The sequence below is a fragment of the Rhizoctonia solani genome, chromosome 7 (genome assembly GCF_016906535.1).
Source record: "Rhizoctonia solani chromosome 7, complete sequence".
NCBI lineage: Eukaryota > Fungi > Basidiomycota > Agaricomycetes > Cantharellales > Ceratobasidiaceae > Rhizoctonia > Rhizoctonia solani.
Genome location: NC_057376.1, coordinates 2,004,327 through 2,028,151, shown reverse-complemented (window position 1 = coordinate 2,028,151; position 23,825 = coordinate 2,004,327). Strand labels below are relative to the sequence as shown.

The 23,825-nt window shown below is 47.3% G+C and overlaps 5 protein-coding genes across 5 annotated transcripts; 4 read left to right on the top strand and 1 right to left on the bottom strand.

Moving 5' to 3' along the window:
- Positions 1 to 2,041: 2,041 nt before the first annotated feature.
- Positions 2,042 to 5,138, top strand: RhiXN_06812 (peptidase family S41 protein; the record flags this gene model as incomplete). The annotated part of the gene is made up of 20 exons (XM_043326628.1): positions 2,042 to 2,181; positions 2,232 to 2,287; positions 2,340 to 2,452; positions 2,503 to 2,543; positions 2,606 to 2,672; positions 2,983 to 3,014; positions 3,067 to 3,271; positions 3,330 to 3,603; positions 3,661 to 3,677; positions 3,735 to 3,873; positions 3,936 to 3,981; positions 4,037 to 4,134; positions 4,191 to 4,250; positions 4,301 to 4,357; positions 4,410 to 4,462; positions 4,525 to 4,626; positions 4,683 to 4,778; positions 4,833 to 4,926; positions 4,982 to 5,063; positions 5,117 to 5,138. The coding sequence occupies 20 exons, from the start codon at positions 2,042 to 2,044 to the stop codon at positions 5,136 to 5,138; spliced, it is 1,794 nt and encodes a 597-aa protein (XP_043182060.1).
- Positions 5,139 to 6,232: 1,094 nt separating this feature from the next.
- RhiXN_06811 (uncharacterized protein) lies at positions 6,233 to 7,189 on the top strand (the record flags this gene model as incomplete). The annotated part of the gene is made up of 6 exons (XM_043326627.1): positions 6,233 to 6,306; positions 6,363 to 6,464; positions 6,532 to 6,568; positions 6,624 to 6,769; positions 6,822 to 6,888; positions 6,944 to 7,189. The coding sequence occupies 6 exons, from the start codon at positions 6,233 to 6,235 to the stop codon at positions 7,187 to 7,189; spliced, it is 672 nt and encodes a 223-aa protein (XP_043182059.1).
- Positions 7,190 to 7,799: 610 nt separating this feature from the next.
- Positions 7,800 to 10,254, top strand: RhiXN_06810 (Ras domain-containing protein; the record flags this gene model as incomplete). The annotated part of the gene is made up of 6 exons (XM_043326626.1): positions 7,800 to 7,900; positions 8,069 to 8,178; positions 8,238 to 8,349; positions 8,389 to 8,794; positions 8,849 to 9,279; positions 9,351 to 10,254. The coding sequence occupies 6 exons, from the start codon at positions 7,800 to 7,802 to the stop codon at positions 10,252 to 10,254; spliced, it is 2,064 nt and encodes a 687-aa protein (XP_043182058.1).
- A 317-nt stretch (positions 10,255 to 10,571) lies between these two features.
- On the bottom strand, positions 10,572 to 13,220 carry RhiXN_06809 (ATP synthase subunit 5; the record flags this gene model as incomplete). Its single annotated transcript, XM_043326625.1, has 10 exons — positions 10,572 to 11,156; positions 11,329 to 11,517; positions 11,589 to 11,749; positions 11,973 to 12,066; positions 12,112 to 12,308; positions 12,465 to 12,566; positions 12,620 to 12,777; positions 12,834 to 12,908; positions 12,956 to 13,096; positions 13,171 to 13,220. The coding sequence occupies 10 exons, from the start codon at positions 13,218 to 13,220 to the stop codon at positions 10,572 to 10,574; spliced, it is 1,752 nt and encodes a 583-aa protein (XP_043182057.1).
- A 209-nt stretch (positions 13,221 to 13,429) lies between these two features.
- Positions 13,430 to 23,119, top strand: RhiXN_06808 (eukaryotic translation initiation factor 3 subunit 8; the record flags this gene model as incomplete). The annotated part of the gene is made up of 17 exons (XM_043326624.1): positions 13,430 to 13,488; positions 13,543 to 13,652; positions 13,788 to 14,065; positions 14,109 to 14,237; positions 14,287 to 14,790; positions 14,840 to 15,320; positions 15,365 to 15,572; positions 15,628 to 16,116; positions 21,881 to 21,981; positions 22,042 to 22,198; positions 22,249 to 22,291; positions 22,348 to 22,359; positions 22,425 to 22,483; positions 22,544 to 22,678; positions 22,747 to 22,822; positions 22,923 to 22,938; positions 22,992 to 23,119. 17 exons carry the CDS (start codon positions 13,430 to 13,432, stop codon positions 23,117 to 23,119), a joined length of 2,985 nt encoding a protein of 994 aa, XP_043182056.1.
- Between the last annotated feature and the right edge of the window lie 706 nt (positions 23,120 to 23,825).

Here is a 23,825-nt window from a genome sequence, read left to right as displayed (position 1 = left end):
GACCGCCCTCTTGACCTTTCCGTCCAACACAATCTTTGTCTGAGCACAGAGTCTGCCAAATTGTAGTTTTGTGACGGAGCTTGTGGAGGACGCAAAATTTATACTGGGCCGACCAGGCCGTTGCGTGTGCCCATACCGCTGAGTAGTTGTCATGTTTGCGCACTGTTTAGTGTATTTTATTGTTTCAGCGCTTACGCCTCTTGTTCTGTTTCTTCCATTCTACGTTTGGCAAGCACAACGTGCTTGCAGCAGAGCTTATCCGGTCCGTCTTCTCTCCTTTTTTTCCGCAAGTCCCACCCGCCCGCGCCTTCTCTACACGCGTACGACCCGGTTTGGCCGCCCACCCAGCTCGCTCGGTGGCTCGGCCCCGGTGGCACCCCGGTTCGGCGTAACGCCTCTCCGGCTCCCACCCCCATCCGTCTGCAGGTCCGGGCTGTATGCGCGTCTCCCCCCCTTGTATGTATGCGTGTTCTTCTTGCCTTTGTTTTTGCGTGCTGGCCCAAGGCCCGGTATCAAGATCAATGCATTCTTTGCATGGTCAAACATCGAAAGATTCTATACTAGTAGATTACCTGAATTCTACAAGCACTTTCCCTTCCCAGCGTCCATGAAGATTTTGGTACTATCCCAATGTTACAATTGGTCAGCGTCTTTGGTAGCTTCAGATTTCACTGCAGCCATACATACCCAGTTGGATACATTGGTTGTACTTGACTCTGAAGTGCGTGTAGATTTATTTCAAATATTGGCTCAGAAGCACCAAGTCCGAGACCTCAAAGCTTTTGCATGCAGATTTTATTTGAGTGACGGTAATAGTCAAGTCAATGCGGCGGCAGTCAAAAATAAACTGTCTGCCATATGCTCGAGCATCATGATCAAAAATACTATCCCAAATTTGGCTGAGTATCAGGGACTGCTCGATGAGACATCAGCCGAATCAGTCTCCTGAAGACATCCTCTGGCCAGATTGTGAATGTGTGTACCCTTTGCATTTTTTTGGTGACTGCGCTCTTCAATTCTACTCACTTAGGTCAGCTCAGTAGCAAACTGTTTTATTGTCTCAATCATTTCTTATACTGGTGTATGTGTTGGTATCTGCACGCTAATGTACATGGAAGGTATCCGTCCCAGAGTATACCAGTATCGGGTTATGATCATGACCCCGCTTCCTTTCAAGTCCATGGCTAGCAAATCGGCAGGTTGTGAAGCTGTAAGTGATAGTTATTAAATTCAAAATCATACGTTACTTCAATTTGTTATGTGGTCCGAAAACCGAATCAAGGCGCTTCAAACCTCGAGCTGTATTTTCCAACCAGATAAGTTAGACATATGCCTGCTGGATTTAATAGTTCAGTCCAAAAGATCTTATACAGCTAATACACAAAGGCCACCACGCTTGTGTGTGAATGCAGATTATCCCACCCTCACGCCCGGCCCACGGGTGTCGATCAGCCAAGTCACGCGACTATGACGTCTATTCCATTTATAATTTGTCATTTGGTACTACTTTGGCTACATAACCCACCATTCACCAGTGGACCAGTTCGTTTGCACTTCAGTTAACTCATGTGACTATTCAATACAATGTAAACATTAAGAGGATGTAAAAAGTTTGTATTCATGGGTTTATTAATAGGTCAGAATCACCTGGGCGAAAATCTTCCGATAGAAGCCAACGGCCACGCGGGAGAGAACGATAGGCGGAGACGTAAACGACCACGTATGTGTTATATTCTGAATTGATCTCAGTCTCGAAGCATGGAAAGTTTGGTTCTCATTTCCAAGTTCGAGTTCCATGCTATAATTATAGTTCCCATCCAAAGGGTAGTCTATAACAGGGCCTACGCCTCCGACGTTTTGACACATCCGGCAAATATGCTATACCGCCGCTCGCTGACCGTCCCAGTTCCTTTGTCAAACCATGCGCTTCAATCTAGCCCACCGTGTATTGCGCGAGAGTTTGGCGCCCTCACGATACAGTATATAATACTTTGTCGAAGTGGACTTTTACCAAGTCCTTCCACCCTCGTTTTTGTGCGACATGGTCACAAAGAGTTTATTGATCGGATTGGGTGCCGCCGTTGCTGTGAATGGCGAGGTGACTGAGAGAGCCGCAGATCCTTGCGCAGCTATTGCTGGACAGCAGTATGTAGCTCCTTCGGCAGCCATGGCCTGTTTGAAGTAAGTGTACAATATATTGGCGTCAAATTTTAGCTCATTAGACTCTGTAGATCCTTCCCGTACAATGCTACCTTGGCAAAAAACGTATTGGATGTAGTAACTAAAGGTAGGGGCCCCAGAAAAAACTCAGGACATATCATTCATGTTTTTTCTTTCAGTTACACCATTCTTTACGTTTGAGGACTGGCAGAAGGACACTCCATCCCCATTCACCGAGGCGACTTCGAATCTTGATGTTGAGTTTGCTCGCATCAAGGCGACAAAATATACTGTATGGCGGCTCAGTGTGAAATAATCACCGGATTCTAAGCACCTCTTTAGACCGATTACGACTTTAATCGAGATATATATAACGTCATCAAGTAAGTCATTCCTAAACTAGACTAGAGACATAAACAGTTTTAACATCATTCAAACCTCATAGCCACCTCGACGATGGTCATACCCGTAAGTCCCTCCCACAAAAGCAGATAGAAAACTGCTTACTGTTGGTTCGTGCGACTAAGTCTGGTTGCCTTCCTGCTACTGGGCCGCCTTCCAGGTATGCTTGGGAATGTCGCTCCTATCCTGCTTTTCTGACAAGAATAATAGAATATTTTACCGGCTCCTCTGGTTGCTCTGGAGAAAAATGGAACCCAAGACATTTATATTGCTCCAAATACCGTGGAATTTATTTCTCTCATTGGGACTAACTACACTTCGTACTACGACGCGAAAGGCTTCAATTGGAAAAAGTATGCGGGAGCCAAGGCAAGTCGTAGATTCTTATTCCAAGTGCTCGATAATTACTCTCTCCAATAGGTCCTTACCATCGAAGGTGTCTCGGCATGGCTGTACGTTGATATCGTGGCGCACTCGAATCTTTACTCACAATACTTTCAATAGCTACGTGAATGGAATCGCCACCACCTACTCCGGCGATTATATTGACCATAACATCCGAGTTAACTCGGTGTTTACCAATTATCGCATCTCTAATGGCACCTGGTCTCAAAGACTGGGAGATTTTGGTGGACCTGTCTTCCCAGACAAGGACAGCTTAACTTTGTGTCTCATCCCTGCCAACTCGACTAAAACAGAAACTGTCAAGGTAAGTCGAACATACATCCGCTTCAGCCCGGTAATTGAACTGCCTTTGTATTGCCTAGTTTGAATATCGTGCTACTTACCTTGGCGCTCCCTTCACCGATGGTCCCTCGTACTGGCAAACTAACTGTGCTGCCAACAACAAGACAAATGGTGTTGACAATAGAACATCCGCGAGCTCTTTTGCACGCCGTGAATTGATGCGGAAGAAGAGGAGGCCTGTGGCAGAGATTAGTGTCGCGCCGGCCAAGAGCGTTGGCTTGCCTCAGCCCAATCTTCCCACCCAGCCGGACGTAATTAATGGAACCGGAGTGATTAAGGCCTATGTTCTTCCCGGTACGTTGGCCGGTAATCGGGCTCTTCTAGGTTGACTTAACCTTCGCATTTTTGTAGATGATAAAACCGGCGTGGTCAGTTTCAACCATTGTGTGCTTGCTCATTCAATTTAGCTAAAGAGGCCTTTTTAGCTTATGGTCGGGTCATTTGGTGGCGATTACGTCGGTTTCCAAAACGATACACTAAGAGCACTCTCCAAGCTTAAAGCCGCTAAGGTTCAGCAACTGATCGTCGATACTACTGGAAACGGGGGAGGATATGTCTGCCTTGGTAAACCCTATGTCCGGAACCTCCACGCTCAAAAACTCATCTGTTCAACCCCTTTCATTTAGGCGAATTCTTGATCAATGCACTGGCCGGAACCAATTTCGGTTACGCGTAAGCAATACCCATTGTTTTTTATACGCATAGATTGTTGATTTATTCCGTGCAGTGGGTTTGAATCGACTGTGCGCGCCCAGCCCCTTGCCAGGAAGATTGTAGAATCGTATATTGAACAGGGGATCGACTATATGTCCTACAGCCCCAATCGTAAGTGGTATTTGCTTTGATGATTTTGACAAAACTAACCAGGTTGTAACATGAAGAATGGGCATTCCTAAACAATACCCCTCAGCCAGCCAACTATAACTACATAGAACCACCCAGTAAGTTAATTATCAAGCATATGCAATAGTGGAACTAACCAATGTGATAGCAAACTTCACGATCAATCTTACGAAGGATGCAGTGTCTAAACGTTTCTACGATATTTGTATGCTTATCGGTTTTGCTTCCTTAGGCCGGGTATTTACGGTCGCTTTTAGGCACCCCGTATGACGTTGACCTTCCGGCCGAACCATTCCTCCCGGCATCCAAGGTTAGCAACCACCAAAGACAGATGAAGTTCTATTTATCACGTAAACCCATGCCATGTTTTAGATAATCATTGTAGGAAACGGAGAGTGTGCGTCGACCTGTGCATTATTTACTGGTGTCGCGTACGAAAGGCTTGGAATTAAGGTTGCTACGTTTGGCGGCAACGTCAGTCGTTTCGTTTCAACTCTTGGCTACTGACACTAATTAGTGATACTTCTTAGCCTGGCGCTGCCATGAACTTCAATGGCATGGCTGGAAATCAAGTTCTTGAATGGGCCGATTTAGATTCTGAAATCAAGACTGCTGGACTGAAGAACGTAAGCCTTAATCACATGGGAGCTTAGATATTCTACTCATTAGATCTATTTAAGGATTCCTTGGCCCCACCTGACCTTTTGATCAATTCGAATTACCGCGTGAATTGGCGTTACGCGTATTCGTGGCAAAATAAGTCTCAACCACTGGGTAGGTCCATCGAGAGATACAACCATTCTCCGACAAATGCTAACTCTACCACCAGCGTTCCACGTTGAGCGTGCCCAATACCGCGTTCCTTATACCGCAGACACCTACATGAGTCCACAAAACCTCTGGGCTTACGTGTAAGTCATATCTCACACCACTCTTTTGTGAGAGATCTAACAAGTTGTTGCAGCGCGAAGACATATTTGAAATAAAATGGTCAGGACGGAGCATTTTGAACCGGGTCACTACTTAGTTCACAATATGTAACCTAATTTTACAATTCAATCCGCGACTTGAGGCGCACGGAATCTGCGATGAAATGGTCGAAAAGGGTGGCTATGGGTAACTATGACCGCGCAGCGATGTAGGTTAAGTCGAGTGTGAATATTCAATCCGTTCTCATGTCCGGTTACACGTCCGGAACTATTGATAAGGCAAAACAGGTTTGACTGAGCGATACCGCCTTGATGAGATTTCGTTAATTCCACCAGTTGCCACAGTGCAACCCTATCAAATTTGAGCCTTGGAATGAAGAGGACAACGAGCGATCGTTGGTTATATGGGATATAAATGCGCATACGCTCGCTGTGAACAAAAGTTAGGATCGGCCCACGAGCTTAGTGGAATACCAAACAATTCCTCACTGACCATGAGTCGCCACTTGTGGATTTATTACACGGCTCTCAGTTGTCGACGTAGCAGAGCTATATTGGAAGGCGTATGCTCGGGTATACAAGTGGATAGTCGGCATCGTGACCCCAACCAATCCGCCGATGGCACTTCACAGGGTTTCCAAAGCCGGGCGTAGTTCCGCCCCGTACAAACTCTCCGGCCCGGTTGGCTTGCAGTTATTTGATGATTAAATATAGTTCTTTTGTGGGGATGCAAGCCAGCATTTTCCCATATGTAGGCTCAGAAACATCAATTTCGTTAGCTATGGCTTCTTTCCCCACCTTCGAAGCGTATCTTCTTGCATGCTTGTTCCAAATCGCAACCAAATGAGGCTATCATCAGTGGCTGTTGCTAACCTTATTGTACCAATCCACATTCAAGGTCGGCATGAGTTGGTTGTGCCGTCTCAGCTGGGTCGGTTGTGGTCTCCTGACCCCACTGCCATTTTTCCGAACTACCGAAGTATTGAAAACTGAGCGCATTTCACTCTTTCGGATGTTATTCTTTTCTTGTGTCCTACGCTATAAAGAGCGGTCACTTTGCCACATTGTCTGGACATCTCACCTTCACTCTCTTATATTAGTACATTATCACTCGAATCCACAAGTTCATAACTTCATTCACTTGCCACAAAATGATGAGAACTCTCTCAACTATGTTGATGCTCTCCGCTTCTCTCATGGCAGCTGCTGTCGATACTTGGGGAGGGTAGGTGACGAGACTTGAGAACAATCTATTTGATCTCATTTATGGCCGGTTCTCAGTGCTTGCTCCTTCGGTCCCACTAGCGCACACATCATCGAATCCACCACCACACTAGTTGCTGGTATTCCTCCACCAAACCAGAACGGTGCATTGTTCCTATGGTGAGTCGAGCCCCTTTGATATCTCGTCCCAAACGGAGTTCTCTAACTATAACGTCTGTTTTGGAAGGCCCGGAATGTCTAACGGCACTGGCGACCTTGTCCAGGTGAGTAGCTTTTGCCTTGGGAGAAACACCTTGATATTCACGGGCACTTTCTTAGACCACCCTCGAATCCTATGCAGATAACTCTTGGTGTGGCGCAAGCAAGAGCGAGTGGTGCGTCCGTGCGTCTGTTTTTGGATGGTTTGGTCAGCGCGATGGGCCTGCTGGAATTGTCAAGGGTACCGATGCTGTTACCATGAACTAGTAAGTTAGATATGAATTAGGCTTCTGAATCAGTGTTGATATAAGTTCCCAGCAAACTCCAAAGTAATCGGATGACCTGGAGACAGACCGTCACTATTGACGGTAAAGTTGTTAGCACGGTTCGTACAGTTTGAAAACGATGCAACCAATACCTAAAAGTATCTATTACCGTAGCTCGACTCTGAATCTGGACCATACATGAAAGGATGGGGAACTGGAACCGAGTGCCAGGAAAACTGTAGCGGCACTGTCTCTGCTCAGAAATACACCAACACCGTCATCACTCTCGATGCTGCTGACCCAAACTTTAGCAAGACGCTCGCTTGCTCCCAAGGCGCCACTGCCACCGGAATTACCAGTGAGCAAGGCGGAAAGATATGGAAGATTGCTAGCATCAACGTTCCTGCCATGGTTCGGTAGAGGAGGTGATGGGTTGAGAAAAGAGTGGAGTTCACAATTGCCGCTTGGATGTAGATATGCTAGTGACACCAATTCTACGTCTCAGAACCTGGTATGATCAAATAAATTAGAATTAAAAGTCCGATACACGCGGGTGCTTCCGCGTACCTTTTATTTCGAGCAGGAGTCCCACTTTATGACTGTTAGCCATCTCTGAGTCGTTGCATGTCAGTCTTTCGTGTGCAAGTTCTGCTCATCTACTGGTACTTCAGATCGTCCTGCCTACGTGATTCAATATCAAAGACCCTATATATATAGACTCGGGTAAAGGTTCGTATTCATAGGTCTCAAGACAATCAGTCAGCTGTATGCAGAGGCTACGGTTGGATTTTCTACTCCTCAGTATTTGCAATTGTGTGCTGGCGTGTACGTAATACTGGCTTGGGCCGATCACGGTGTCACTACCCACACTACCGTACAACACATCCAACCGTCCACCCGCAGCTTCTTCACATCAAGAGGTATCTGTTGGAAGAAGAGCGCTCATTTCAAAGACGCAAAATATCCAAAACAACCATACGCTATCTGGAAATTCTAAATAAATCTTCATATTCAACAAACTTTGCCCACGATGGATAGTAGGGCCACAACCACCAGCCTTCCTGATGTGGAGAATACCACTGTTGTGATTGTTGGTGACTCTGGTGTTGGTAAAAGCTCGCTTGCTAAGCGGTACGTAACTGCCATGAGCTGCTATGTTCGTGGGCGCATATATAATTATATCCTAAGATAGTTTCGCACACGACGTGTTTGACAATACATGCGTGGCTACCATCGGGGTCGATCTCTTCCTTAAGACAGTGTATCTTGATAAGCAGGCTATTCGAATCAATCTTTGAGATACGTCCGGTTTGGTGCTCATGGATGTTTTCCTCGTTGGTTCACCATCACTGTGAATTATATTCATATCTCATCCGTGAGAGTAGCCATCGTAGTTTATGATATCACTAGTGAGTTCATGCTTAGTCTATGCGGATGCTTAGGTGGAGTCCCAACCCATGTGTATTAGATCGTGCGTCCTTCATGTCAAGTGGCCGATGGATCAATATCGTCCGGAAGGAAGGGGGTCCAGATGTAGTTATTTTGCTAGTTGGAAACAAGGAAGAACAATCGGATAGGCGGTGAGCACTTTTTGTTATTGCCTCCAACCACATGTTTAGAGCATTCTCTACATCCAGACAAGTCAAGAAGCAGGAAGCCAGTCGACTGGCTGCGGAAGTCAATGCCATCTTTTTTGAAACTTCTGCTAAGACTGGGCACAATGTTGGAGGGTTGCTCAAGACGATCGCCAAGTGTTCGTCAAGAAATCCCGGAGAGAGGTTTACTCTGATTAGGGACCAGTTTCAACCCGCTTTGGATCAATATATTCAGGCCTGCTTAGAGGCTCAAGTTGGTCTATCCGATGAAGTTCGGCTCAATAACGCCCCGCAGCATTTAGCCACTCTTAATCGAATATCAAGTGATATTACAACACATATTCAAAGATTGCAGGTCGCTCGATCTACAGTTTATCAAAACAGTAACAGTATATCCAGTATTACCCCTATCAACACACTCCCTTCAGGGGTTTTGGAGCAGATATTTCGCTTAGTTACCTCCACTAAATCATGTTTTGTTCAGCGGGGTTGTGATGGAAATCTTTCCGAAGCCAAGTATCCCCCTTACCCTGATGTTTTATCCCATGTCAGCTCCTTCTGGCGCCGTGTCGCGATTGATACTCCATGTTTATGGACACACATTGACATTGCGCTTGGATATCCTCTCAATCGGGGTCTTTTTTCCCGCGCCAAAGTATATGCCGATCGGGCTGGCCCACTTCCGCTAGAGATTCATATCATTGACAAAAAAGAATCGAGAGAATCTCAAAATCACTCATACCGTGACCGGAACAACGAATTCGAATTCCTGGATTCCGCTTCAGTGCCTATCAAAGTTCTGGAACTAGACTTATACATGCATACTAACGACTCCCACGGTGAAATCTATTATTCCATTCTTGAATACTTGTTTGCTCGATGTATACCGGGGGCTCTTACACATTACATTGTAAAGTGTGTTGGACCCCAAGCGACCCAGTTTAATCCGTTTATCGAACCAGTTGACATGCCCATTCTATTGATAGCATGCTCCTTGCGATACCGAGCGCCCAACTCAAAAAACTCTGGCTTCCCATCTCAATCATACGGCTTAGTGCCCTATGTCCACATTGGGAAAGCATAGCATACCACGGTCTTGTGGAGTTGCACATTGATCAGGGAATCCCAAAGATATCGGAATCGCAGCTGGTTAGCATTCTGCGATCCAGTCCCAAGCTGCAAGTCTTCCATCTCAAAAACAGTATCCAATTGCAAGGGTCGGTTGGCGACACAAACATAGAGCGGGTGCTTTTGGAAGATTTGCGTGACATAAATATCGCGACCTGGGGCGAAGAAGATGTATATTCTGTGGAGATACTGCGAAGAATTGTTCCTGGAAAAGCTCCCCTCCAACTAGCATACCTCGGGGAATCCAACAACGCACTGGTCGATTTTTGCTCTCGGGCCAACGTAGTTTGCTTCTATACCAGATTCTGGGAGTCTAAACCTCTGCTGCCATTACTCAATCAGGTGCTTCATCTTAGCACTTTGGTTTTAGATGGGGCCCTCAGTACTGGGACGATATCCTCGCTTTTTGGGTTGGGCAATATTCATGACAATCAAAACAACCAGGATAATGCTGCCAGCCATAACTTGAAGAACATACTCCCTTCGACTACCCAGGTCAATACATTGTATCTGCTGGGGTATCAGACATTCAATTTCGAGGAGATCGAAGCAGTCGTGAAGCTGTATTCGGTTCAGAGACTAATGATCTACGGTGGTAAACTTTCCTACCAAACGGACGATGGAAGGCTGGTGTCGAGAAATCTAAGAAATACCAGGGTGAAGCTATCCAGTATCAATGCTTGTCCTATTATCGAGTACCATCCCGATTCCGAAGCGATCGAGCGTGACGGAGATGATTGGATCATCGCTTCATTGAGTTGATTCTAAAAATTAAAGTAAGTAGAGAACATTCTACCTCGACCTGGGACTAACGATCTTGTATTGATAGTCTGACTTTGATGATTGATCATTTAACGGAATCTATTTCCTGTCGATTAGCTATACTAATACATATTCGTGCATTGTCGATTCATATACATGATTTCATAGGCAATTTGCATTCATGATCAGAGACCATATCATGGATGTCCTTTGCCAGCAAGGAACGCTCCCCTGAGTCGTAAACCAAGTCATAACAACACATTCCCCTGCCCCACCTTTAATTCTATGCGTTTTATCCGTCCGGCCATCGTTAGCATTCAAGCGAGAGTGTTGTCCACTTCATGTCCAAAGTACCACATCATCCGATGGCTCGCACCGCCAAGCCCTATAAAGCACCACATAATCATCATCCGGATCCGACTGGCTAGGTATCTCAGGGATATATGGCGTGGGCGGGCAGGGAGTGGGGTTGTGTCATTTTGGATATCTTCCGCATCAATGCTATAGAACGAATCGTTGGACGCCTCGGTAAAGGGAGTAAAAGAACGAGGTATTTGTAAAGCGTTCGGATTGTCGAAGCCAGTAGTAAGCAACTTCATGCGTGATTTGCTGCGTACTGGAGACGGGATTGAGAGCGGGTTATGCGGCCAGGAGGTTGGGATCGTCAGACGCTTCGAATCAGTGGTCATTGATGTGGGAGACGTATCGAGTGCATTCTTCTTTTCCGCGTGGGCATATATCATCGTCGCCGTCGCCGTCGAAATGGATGACCACTCCTTGATGAGAGCGTCGTACTTGTTGGGCGTAATGGCTTGCGTCGAGGGCTCATCGTCCGGTTCTTCGATCAGGGAATTACACCATACACCGAAGTCCGAATGGAACATGCGTAGCTGCCACCGCCACTACCCGCGTATGAACAAAACTACCAGTCTTGAAGTCTGAGCTGGATCGCGACGATGCCGGCGAGTCACTATCGGCCGGAGAATGTTTCTTGATTTCATAGAACGAATGGGAATATGGGACTTGGGGTGCATACGACTTGAGATGTGTCTTTTGCTGATTGCATAAATATACGCCTTTCCACTCCCACTCGGCCCTGTCGTCCTGCAATACACCTCGAAACGTATGGTCGCCGCCCTCAAAAGTGATACGGAATGTGCAGTCCCGCTTCTTGTTCGGGTTGCGCTGCGGCTTGGTTAGGGTGACGGTTCCTCCACATTCGGCAATTATGCAGCTGTAAATATCTATATCGTCGAGATAACACTGTCCCCAACCCATCATGGCATCGAGTTAGCTAGGATACATATATGCCATTGGATTTGTAATGGACCCACGACTGGGGAGAGCACTTCGTTGGTTTCGGCCAGAGTCCCGTAGGCGAGAACGTAGTATGGAACCCAGTCTACCGATTCGTCCTTGATGGTCTTTGATCGACGTTCAGTCCTGTAGACTGCGAGATTCATTTCGATAAATGTCGACATCGTTCCAGGATCCCCTGGAGCATAGATCAATAAACTCAATACGAAATATGGGATCCGGCTTGAAGCATGCTTACTTTATGAAGATTTACCTAGTGGCTGATCTATGGTGAGATAAGCTCGATGGCTGTACCTGCACTTTTTCAAGGTACAAATGCCCTTTTTGGATGGGGCCACGGAGCTCGAGAGTCAAGATCACTCAGAGGCAAAGAAGAAGAATGGGGCAGAGTTGGTACTGACCAGCCACCGGAGAGGGAAAGTTATCATAGGGTACAAGCGCGGCCATGAGGTTGATGGAGTGGTGATTCTGAAAGGGTGTGCGTGGCCAGTTACTCTGAATAGCACGAGTTAAGATATAGGACTCGTGTGTGTGGGTTACCGCGATAGGAATCAGGAGGTGTATGAGCCAATCGGGTTCGCGTACGACAAACAGCGAGGCAAATACGAGTTGGTCATGCGGCGTAGGTATTGTGGTGGAATCGGCTCTAGTTTCATTCGCGAGGCAAACGCCGTGCTTATGTGATGCCATATATCCGGATTTACACGAACTCATGCATATCAAGACGAACATCCATCCTATGATTGTACGCGACAGCAATAATGTCATTTTTAATTCAGGCTCCCTGCAAAGGTAGTCTAGCAGTCTATCTACATGGCGGGCTCGTTAGACGGATTCTGGGGAAGTTTGTCAGGGTCGCTGCACGCGGGTGAAATCGGAGCATAAATACTCACGCTGGAGGAGAGCGTTGAGCCTGTTAACCTTGGAAGAAACGCTCAAATCGATCGTCTTGTCGCCAAAGTCAACAAGGAGTCCACCGAGAATAGATGGTTGACCTATTGGAGAAATTTAAATTAATGAATAGGGTAGATCACTAGACCCGATCAACTCACCTTGTTGGTCACCCGAACCGACTTGGCCTGAGACGCAGCCTGGCTGGACTTGAGGGTGGTCTCGAGTTTAGACAACATGCCCTTCTCAAGAGGAGCAGCGCTGGTAACGACAACTTCGAGTTCACCCTTGTGCTTGCTGACGAGCTCGTTGAAGCTGGAAATGACATCGTTGGTCTCGCCCAAGCGTCCATTTCGGACAGGACTTCAAACAAGTTCTTGGTAATCGGGGTTACGGGTTCCTTGGAACCCTTGGGGGCAGCAGCCGCATAGATCGCATCGAGTCCGCTCTTGCGATCAGATGCGGAAAGCGTCGGGTTCGACACAACGCCGACAAGGTAGGGACCTCCCGGAGGTTGTTGGAGATAGAGGTCAGCTCGGATTGGACCTTGTTCAGTGTCTGCGCATTCTTCGACGCAGCTCCGAAAAGTGCTTGGGCATACTTGCTCGCGATCAGCGACGCATTACGCTGCTGCCTATAATAAATTAAAAATAAAGAATAGAATAATTTGAGCGCAGATTTCAGTGTCCAATTTAGGCTAGTTCTTACTGGAGAGGCACACGGGAAGCGGCGGCAGCAACACGACGAGCAGCGAGCATGGTGAATGGTGGTGAGAGAATTGCGAGTGGCTGTGCTGCTTACATCATGTCAAGGTGGAGATGTTTGGTTCCAAGTGGCGTTAAATTTGCCCTACGGTACTCTTGCCATCACCAACGGACTGAATCATGTCTCGCTTTTTCCGCCCAAGGCGATAGTGACTCTGATAGTTCGAGCTCGGAAGAGGAGGAATTGCTCTCCGACGCCTCCGATGACGAGGCTCCTGCCCCTGCGGCTCCAAGAAGCCCATGTCCCGATTCTTGAAGACTGGTAGTGGCGTTCCAGTAGTGATAGCAGCGATGAGACCGACGGCGACAGCGACAGTGATGACAGCGAAGGAAAGAAAAAGGGTCCTAGCCGCTTTATGGCTGGTGGCGCTTCCGACTCGGATAGCGACGATGATGCACCGAGGATCGTCAAGAGCGCCAAGGATCGTCGATTGGAGGAAATGCAGGGCACCGGAAATGCAATCGACAACGCGCTCAAAATTAACGACTGGAATGCAATCAACAATGGCGAGTCAATATGACTCGTATTACCTATTTAGTACTTATGTGGTATTGTATCAGAATTCGACAAATTGCTCCGTCTTGTCCAGCGCCAAACCAATCTCTCAGATCCGGTTCCTTCGTTCTTCCTTGAACTTTTGAAATCACTGGAAAAGGATATCACTGATGCTCAAAATCGTGAAAAATCCGCAGCCAAGAAGATGAACGCTACCAATGCTCGCGCGCTCAACGGCATGAAGCAAAAGCTCCGCAAGTCCACAAAAGAATATGAAGTAGCGATCAAGTCCTTCGAGGAGGATCCCGACAAGTACCGAAAGGAGGAGAACAAGGAGCCTGTGGTTCAGGCTCCCCCTAAAGCGAAGAAGGCCAAGGCTGAAGAAGAAGAAAGGAGACGAGGAAGAGGAGGATCCGACGTTCAAGACTGTTGGCCGTTCTGGCAAAACGATGACGTTCAGCACCGAAGCCCTCTTCAAGAATTTGCTCGCTATCCAAGAGGCCCGTGGAAAGAAGGTATGCAAGCTAAAATGAATCCAAGTTCAATCACTCATATTGTGTTTAGAATACCGATCGCAATGAGCAAATCCATCTTCTTGAGAGGGTTCTCCCTACGGCTGTGACTCCCTACGGCAAGATCCGCGTTTTGCTTACTCTCATTTCGGCACGCTTTGATTACAACCCGACTGCTTCGTTCATGCCCATCGAACTTTGGAAAAAGGCCCTCCGCGAAATCAATAACTTGATCGAGTTATTGATCACTGAGCCTCTGTATATTGTGACCGAAACTACCGAGGACTATGATGAATCTGTCGAGCGAGTGCCTACCGATGGAAAACCAGTTGTTGTCCGTGGAAGTATTGTTGCGAGTGTCGAGAGGATAGAAGACGAATTCAACAAGAGCTTGTTGAACATCGATCCTCATGGTACCGAATATGTCGAGAGATTAAAGGATGAACCTGGCCTATATGCGCTGACTGTCTTGGCTCAACGGTACTTTGAAGTTCGGAAACTAGAGGACGCCATGCATCGCGTTATCATCAAACGGCTGGAACACATTTATTGCAAGGTATGCCGATTCTAACACAAAAGTGTTATTGCTGACATTGCCTTTCTAGCCTGACGCAGTGATTCAACATTTCGAGTCCAATTTGCCTAATCCGCCTTCACCATTGCCTCCCACTTCCGAACTCATTGCCTCTCTGGCCACTAAACTCTACAAATCCCCCTCGCCACTTCTCCGCACCCGTGCGATGCTTGCCCACATTTATCACACTGGTCTCCAGAACGACTTCCCCAGGGCTCGTGACATGCTCTTGATGTCCCACGTCCAAGAGTCGATCAACAGCGCCGACGCGCAAACACAGATCCTATTCAACCGCGCGGTCGTGCAACTCGGTTTGAGCGCATTCAGGCGAGGAATGATCAAGGAGGCCCATGGCGTGCTCGGGGACATCTTTGCTACCCAGCGAGTAAAGGAACTCCTCGCGCAAGGTACAGGACCACGAGGAACCGAGACTCCCGCCGCCACTCGAGTCCTGCTTCCCTTCCACGTACACATCAATACCGAACTTGCCGAGGCGGTCTTCCTTGTGTCGTGTATGTTGGTCGAGGCGCCTCTTATTGCTGCCGAGCAGACCAAGGCGATCAGCAAGCCGTTCCGTCGGTTGCTCGAGTTTGCCGACCGCCAGGCGTTTGCTGGTCCCCCGAGAGCACGAGGGATTGTGTTGTCCAGGCCACACGGGCGTTGTTGGCTGGTGAATGGGAACGGTGCAAGGAGTTGATTGTCGGAATCAAGATCTGGAGCTTGATGGGAGCTGAGAGCGAGGGAGTGAAAGAGATGCTCGGACAGTATGTGAAACAGACGCATATACGTTGCACATTTACTGACTGGGGTATTTGTAAGGCGTATCCAAGAAGAGTCCCTAAGGACATACCTCTTTACATACTCTCCGCACTACACCTCGCTCTCTCTTGAGTTTTTGCAACGCACATTCTCCCTTTCCGCCAGTCAAACCACCTCTATCGTCTCCCGCATGATCTGGAACGACGAACTCGCATCCCTTGATTCGGCAGCCAAGGCCGTCGTCTTCCGCCGCACCGAAGTCAACAGGACCCAAGCGTCCGCACTTGCCCTCGCTGAACGCGCAGCCAACTTGGTCGAAATGACCGAAAAGGCGCTCGACATGCGTGTAGGCGGACGAGAAGGCGGAGGCGGATGGGGCGACCGTGGAGACCGTGAAGGTGCTGGCTTGGGTGGAGGAACCGGCGCCGGTGGAGAAGGTCGTAGGAGAGGCGGTCAGGGTAGGCCAAGAGGTGGTGGTGGCGGCAGTGGCCGGGGTGGACGATTCGCGCAGGGGTTGGGTAGCCGGATGGGTGTGGCTGGTGTGAGGGCGTGAGTTATCTGCTCTGGTATATAGTATGAATGCAATATGAAGGTTCAGTGATCAATCGTGTATTGTATTTTCTCATGATTTCGATTGAATTAACAGTTTTTGCCATGTATACCGAGTTTGAACGGGGTAGGCTTGATCTTGGGTCTGCGATGTAATACCTGTTTGACTTTTGCTACGAAGGTTTTGTAAGCCTGGTATTCCTTATTGCGGTTGGCAAACCATTTTGCCAACCGCAATAATAACTTTTAGAACTGATTGACTTCGATAGCCTCACTGACTCGATAACTTTGAATCACTTGTCTAGGCTGTTTATCTCGTTCGTTCCTGTCTCATCACAAGTCTATCTCGTATATTACTCATTGCTAACGATTGTTAAAGCTACTCCTTTACAGGGCCCTACAATTCCATGTATCACAATCCTACCTATTCTGGCCGTCATATCACTGATAACATTTATCATAACTACTTGGATCGCCAGTGCTTACCATGGTCTCGGAGAGCAGGTGGATGATACCATGTCTTATTCGCTGTGATACCTTTATGATGGCTAAATGGAGTTTTGCGACGGAGCCTGTGTAGGCCGCAAAACTTATACTGGGCCGTTCAGGCCGGGTTTGCACGATTTATCCTATGTCCACACATGTACACCCCATTGGCAATACATAGTCCGGCGCTTACCCCGTCCCATTCACTCGTGTTTCCCCGTTTTTTCTGTAGTCCCGCCCACCCGCACCTTTTTCTGCAGACGACTGGGTTTGGCCGCCCACCCAGCTCGCTCGGTGGCGCGGCCCCGGTGGCTCCCGGTGCGGCGTTCCGCCCTCCGGCCCCCATCTTGCTTCGCCCACCGGTCCCGGTCGTTCTGTTTCTTCTCACTATCCTAGCGCTTCTTCCTCCCCTTTTTGCTGTGCCGGCCCAAGGCCAAGTATATTGATTGAGAAAGACTGGAAATTAGATATTCAAGATAGATACCTCCTTTGGTAATTCTTTCTTGCGGCGTTATAACTGTATCATATTACCGATAATAGATGTAGTACCCATTCAGTTCCGCGGCCCCGCGTGAGTAAATAGATCCACTACGTCGAACTAACTAGTATAAAACCGTGTGAGACTCTGGTGATATGGGCGGCCGCGTGATGACGGACGGGATTGGAGTAGGGAGTAAAACGGATGAATCAGATTAACCCACGACCAGCTTTGCCTGCTTATATCTCCTGCAATTACAAATCTTTGAAACCAAGGCTATATTTGGAGCAAGCAGCGGGCATACTGCAGCCACAGAAAAGATTGCTTGAAGTCTACTAGCAGGATGGCAAGAAAATCTTTATCCACGGGTGAATCTAATTCACCCGTTTGCTGCCTAGATTGGAGGACTCCCTGACGAATAAGTCCGCGCTGGACTCCTCGCCGGCTCCGAGCCACACCAAATAATTTCGTGGGTTTTCAGTTGAGGCCAACTACAGCTGTCCGAGCAGAGCTTCTGGTATTCCTGGTGCTTATATACTCGCTAAATTGATCTATAAAACTGGTTGATCGAACTGCGCGTACATTGTGGCTGTGGTTCAGAACATGAAAAGGCTCACCAGCCAGTGTTTACATATATCTATAAGTGACTACTTGCTCCCAGCCGCTCACTATACCTTGCCTGTGGTCCGATCATTTACGCGCATATGATCCGTTTATCTTGCACTATATCCCATCCTCGCTCGCACCGACCCTTCCACGCACACACCTATCCCCCCACCTTCTAAAATAGTTATGAGCGATAGCCACCCAAACTGCAAATCTGCGAGGTTTTCGGAGATGTAACGTAGCTAGTAATAAAATCAGATAATCTTCGCGTACTTAGTGTATTGAAAAATAAGCGATGAGATGCTTCGAGTGCTGAGTTGGACAAGGGGCGTTGAGTATCGAGATTCCTCGATTCAAAGTTAAAGAAAAGAATAAGTACACCGTTCATCAGTCTATATGATCGTCTTTTTATACTATCAGTCAAGAGGCGTCCCGTACCCCATTTTCTTGCCCTTTTCAGTTCTCAAACCGTAGCCCATATATTATTTGAGTCATTCAATCTGTGTATATATATCATACAGATCGACAGTCAGCACACATGATCGCGCCTCATGTTTGCCGCTGTGGATACGTAAATACATGTGCTTTCTTTGTAAGGAAGAGCTCGGCGGTCTTCGGAGCCGAGCTCCGCTACAGGTGATTCCTATAAAATCATGCTCGTTGATGGGCTCCAATCAAGGTGGCTGAAGTCGGGATTCCAGCCACCCTATTGGCTAAACAGTGATGAACACCCTCAAAAGGAGCATGGAGTGAGAGTTTACTGTGATATTCTATGTACATGCATTAATTAATTGATATATCTACACCACACAGGACTGACAAGCATTGGAGCCTAAACCCTACTAGCGCAATACCTAATCCAAGTCAATAAATAACTCCCTATGGGCCTAATCTGGAAGACCACTTCGTATATACAGCCCTTTCGGAAGTGTTGTGAGATTAGATTTTTTTACTCCGCTGGTTGTTTGGTGACGTTGTTCACGGAACCCCCGCACGTGAGTCGCCACCCTGATATCAGGTACCAGATGGATGTGCTCCTCGATGGCACACTACACCGAACAAATGCATATATCGAACATCAACCTCTGTTGGGATCGCCCGGGAAGCCCCGCGCATTCAGCGGCGGGCCGCCTCTCCTTCAAGCGCTGGTGAACGATGCGCGCACGTATCTCAGGTGTTCTATTACGCGTTGATGGCATTGTGAAGCACCTGGAGTGACCACAAGATTCGGCACTCGAGTGGAGTAGGTACTCATATGGGTGGCAAACTCACGTGCGGTACGTTCCGCGGACAAAGTCACCAAACAACCGGTTGAGTAAAAAAAAATAGAATCCCACAACATTTTCGAAAGGCCTGTAGCCTTACATTTCTTGTACCCAGCCTACATATTGAAATCCAGTTCTTTTTGCCGTTCGCCTCTCTGACAGTGCTCCAGAAGTTTTGTCATCTACCTTGGAGTTCATACACACCAGAACTTTGATTTATTATTGTCCAACACAAAGGGTGTGTTCCCTGCTTGTATACAGTTCATCACCACACTCCCAACAGGAAGGGGCACCCTTTGCCGAGAGTTACATTGCAAGCCACAGCAGCCGGTACGGTTGCGCTAGCCCTGTAAGACAATGTCATCCCAGATGTACATGCCGTGGCTTGCAAGATACAGTAGACTCTCACTCCATGCTCGCTCACTCCATGCTCGCTTACTCCATGCTCGCTCGCTCCATGCTCCTTTTGAGGGTGTTATCACCGTTTAGCCAATATGATGGCTGGAATCCCGACCTCAATCACCTTAATCGGAGCCCATCAACGAGCATGGAACAAGGGTCCACAGCCGGAACTTGACCTGCAGATTCTTGATCTATAGACTTTGTATTGAAAAGCTGCGTGTTGCACCACTTTACTATTGATTTGTAAGCTTGGCTCGTGTCTTCTCATGCTGCGGGTCAAGAGTCCCGACTGTACCATAACCTTGGACAAGAATAACTACCTTCCTATTTGGTACTAAAGCAAATGACTTACGGTTACAAAACTTTGGTTCTTTACCCCAAACCTTATGATATACAAAGCAACTTTGGCGACAACAAAAAGTCATAAACAGAGTTCTAGCTGTTTATTGTTACACACTTTGCTCTAGTTTTGGCTCTTTGAGTTGTTAGAAGCAACTTCAGTCCTCATTGTCGCCGCAAAATAACTACACTCATTGGATTTAACTACCATAGCCTCCAGAATAAAGCTCTGCCAGCTGCCAAACCACCACAGAACTCATATATGTATGATATGCTCTCGGCTTCTGTGAGATCAATTGAGACGCAGATAAATTACAGTAGAAAGTTACGTCGATGAGGTGAGGAAGGAAAACGCCGAGGACAGTGGATGGATCCGGGATTTCGATATCAATGTCTTTCATGGGCATAGTGCAGTTCTCTGAAGACCGATTGCATCTCGGTCAGGAACCCTCGGAACGTTCATGGTGGACCCCAAAGGTGCAGATCTTCTGAACTTAAAAAATCGCGCGTTATATGTGGAGTGCTGGCCAAATCCGACCAGTATTTCCATCAATCCGCATCCTCAACTCACCCTTGTCTGCCATCGAGGTGCGGATTCCGTGATTTTAGGTACTATCATTAGTCAGCTGATTACGGCCCTCACCCGATTACCGTTCTGGCAGTGGGGGAGAACGGCTGGGCCGTTCAACCCAGGAACTCATCAGGGCATTGGATTCACCTCTAAATGTGATAATACGAGATATCTTACATTATTTCCTATAAATTGTGCACATGAGAATTTTTCGGTGGTCTAGGGAAGGGATTGTGGAGCGCCAGTTTTACATCAAACAAAACACGCACCTAACAACACGAGCATAGTGAGAAACAAAGCAGATATATCAAACAATGAAATCTATTCGGTTATACATTCTTATAAGGTCTTACTGGGTTTACTGACTGGTTCTTCCGAAAATGTTGGTTGAATGCACGACAAACGTTTGAGGAGCCAAACAACCTCAGGGTCTCAGGGAAAATGTGCATATACTTTCTAAATTGGGACATTTTCAGGCTCCAAAAGGCAACCAATTGTTTTCATTTTATTGTGCATTTTATCAACGTCATCGCTACAACCATGGTCCGCCCTGCCCGAACAGCCAAGGAAAGAGCTCAACGTGAACAGCACATGCAAAAGCCAAAAGCAACGCTCCAGGATTTGGCGTATGTACTGCGGTTGTTGTTGGAAGGGATAAATCAAGAGCTCGTTGAACGGATCGATGCTCACTTAGTTTCGAACCCGGCACTAGCACAAGATCGACGGTTTGCGAGCCTGTACACCGGCGCCAAACGGGCGGAGATTGCTGTGAGGGATTCCGAAACTGGGCGGCGCAGTTTATCACCACAGCCTGCAGGACTTTGGACTTAAAAATAACACTCTAACCATCATTCTACTTTTAGAAACACGCACTTTGACGGTCCAGGTCCATCAAACTTGAATAGCGAGGCTTATGGAGCCCAATAATGTACCACAGCGTTCAGAATAGCTTGCAAGCGGAATGTACCCATGAGACCGAGCAGCGAACTAGATTTGGAGGTCTGTGGCTGTGCTTTGTGACTAATGATGAGAAAGCTGATCTCAGGGTCGGTAATCAACTTAATTTGGGCAACAGCCATCGGCAAGGCTGTGGCTGGTTATCATGGATAGTTAAATAAGACATAAATACTATACAATCGAGGAAGGGCTGAACAATGTATCTACAAAGTTTCTACATGCGTGGATTACTTGTTACTGATTAATTGGGTATACCAAAAGTCCGTAATCAGCTGACTAGTGATGGTACGGGTGTCTCGCAAAATCTGAACGTCATGCGGATTTTCCGTACTTGGGGGTTTGGGGGTTCATCGTGAACCAGGTAGCGTAGTGGTTCTCAGTCTAGGAGACCCCATCGAGACCCCCAGAATATTCCACAGCACCGGGGCCGAACACGGTTCCTGCGGTACTTTAATCAATCGGCAGATCTAAAGTTTCGGGTCTCGATATCGACAGAGCCATCTGACGTGTAAACGTACTCGATCTCGTAATCTTTGTGGCCGAAAAAAACTGAACAAAGACCTATGGTTGGCTGGGTATATAAACCCATGGATTGCGCTTGCTCTCCAACCAACCAGGTCTTTCTACATTGACTTAACAATATGTCAAAGCTCCCTGAAGCCGGAATCTATCAAATCAAACACGCCTCGACTGGCAATTGGTTGACCATGTCGTCCCATCGTCAATTGTTGGGTCCCCAACCAATACAGAAAAAGTCACAGGTGAGATAAATTGGCATTCTAATAATCGTGATGATCATTAACATGCACTCTCGTCGTTAGTGGCGCCTATCTCCTGCATCTGGCATTTACGGGGTTATCATGTAACCAACCTAGAGGGCGATCAGTACCTGAATTACAATGCTAGCGATAATCATATGATAATCGGTGGCACGGGCATATGGTGTCTTGAGGACGCTGGGGTGGCTGGACAGTATTAGTAAGTCCCAGATAACTCCTGGAAGCCGTTTATTCTCACCTTGACGGTAGCTTTCATATGCAATGGAACCACTATGTCGGAATAATGAGCGCAGTAAGTCCTGTATAGATTTACAGCCCACAGGCAACTAACCTATTTAATACTTTAAGGCTGACAATGTTGTAAGCCGCAATTCTATTGCTGTGTGCTTCATCAACTGTTGACTCAAACCCCAATAAATCTGCAGGCAAAGGTAGCTAGGTGCCGCCGCGTTGCCGACGAGAAGTGGATTTTCCAGTTTGTTGGGTAAGCAAACCGAACATACATCATGTTGCTTGTGACTCCTTTCTAACATACTCTCCAAAGCCCACTCGATAAAGTGCTTCCCGCGCCGACTCTACATCGAAATATCCACTACCCATTCGCTCCAGGTCACTATGTCATCAGGAACGTTGGGACTGATACCGTTATGCATGCGGAATATGGGAGTGGGACGGGGCAGTAGTCGGACATCAGGCAAACGGTAGTAAAGACCAAAAGGTATCTACTTTCGTGTAATCCCCTTCCAGAATTTCGATGCGAAACGTGATTGCGCAGTGGTATGTTGTCCCGACGGCAACTGGAACTGCTATGGCCATCAAGACAGTTGGTGGAGACATGACGGGCGTTACAGATTTACAACAAGACACAGCCTTAGGAATCTACAAATCACTGGATCCGGATTACATGCTCATAATCACCCCAGCAGACAAGGGGTTCTGGTGAGTTTCTATATTTACGCCTGTATCGAGACTTATCACTCATAAAATTTTAGGATATCTCCCAGCTTATCCATTTAATGTGTTCGACGTGGCCGGAGCTAACCCGGCAGATGGTACTAAGATTGTTCTATGGCCGAGGACCGGCGAGGAACATCAAAAGTGGTACTTTGAACCTGCTTAGAAACACTTATCAATGAAAGAATGTACCAAATATATAGCTGTCTGGTCGAATGAAATAAAGAATCCAGTTTGCATCGAGCTTTTAGTTAATGCTTCATTGTCGTTATTCATCTGAAGCAGCACTCTAAGGACAGTAGGATGTTGATGATTCATAGGTCTGATAGCCCAGGTCTGACGAAATCACCATCGATTGAGAAACGCAAATCTTTCCTGTAAGCGATGTGCATGTTCGGGCAGCCAGATCGATGGGTCTCATGACTTGCGACTCATCCTTATCCCGCCTTCTTTCCGAACAAGGTGCGTAACAGGTCGTATTGAGTGGTAGAAACCCTCAGGTCTGGGTCATAGTCCATGCATAAGACAAACAGTGCGGTCATAGGGCGAAGTTTCGCATTATTACGTCGAATTTCTCGGTCACTGTCGATTACTATGTCCACCGAGACTTTGATTTCGCTCCCAAATTCCACCGGAGATGGCGTCAAATACCTTGGACCCCGTCGATCAATGCTGCGGAGGGCCAATGAATGACGCAAGTTTTTGTTCGATCGTGTTGCTGCTTATGATGATCATAGAGCGTATGTAAGGTACACAGGACACATCACCACCCCAAAAACGTAGGGGAACTTCGACCGTCGAATCGCGCGGCCTACAGCGTGTGCATGGCGCCAAGATGAAATTTGACTCTGTGCGAGCTCAAAAGGCTGAGG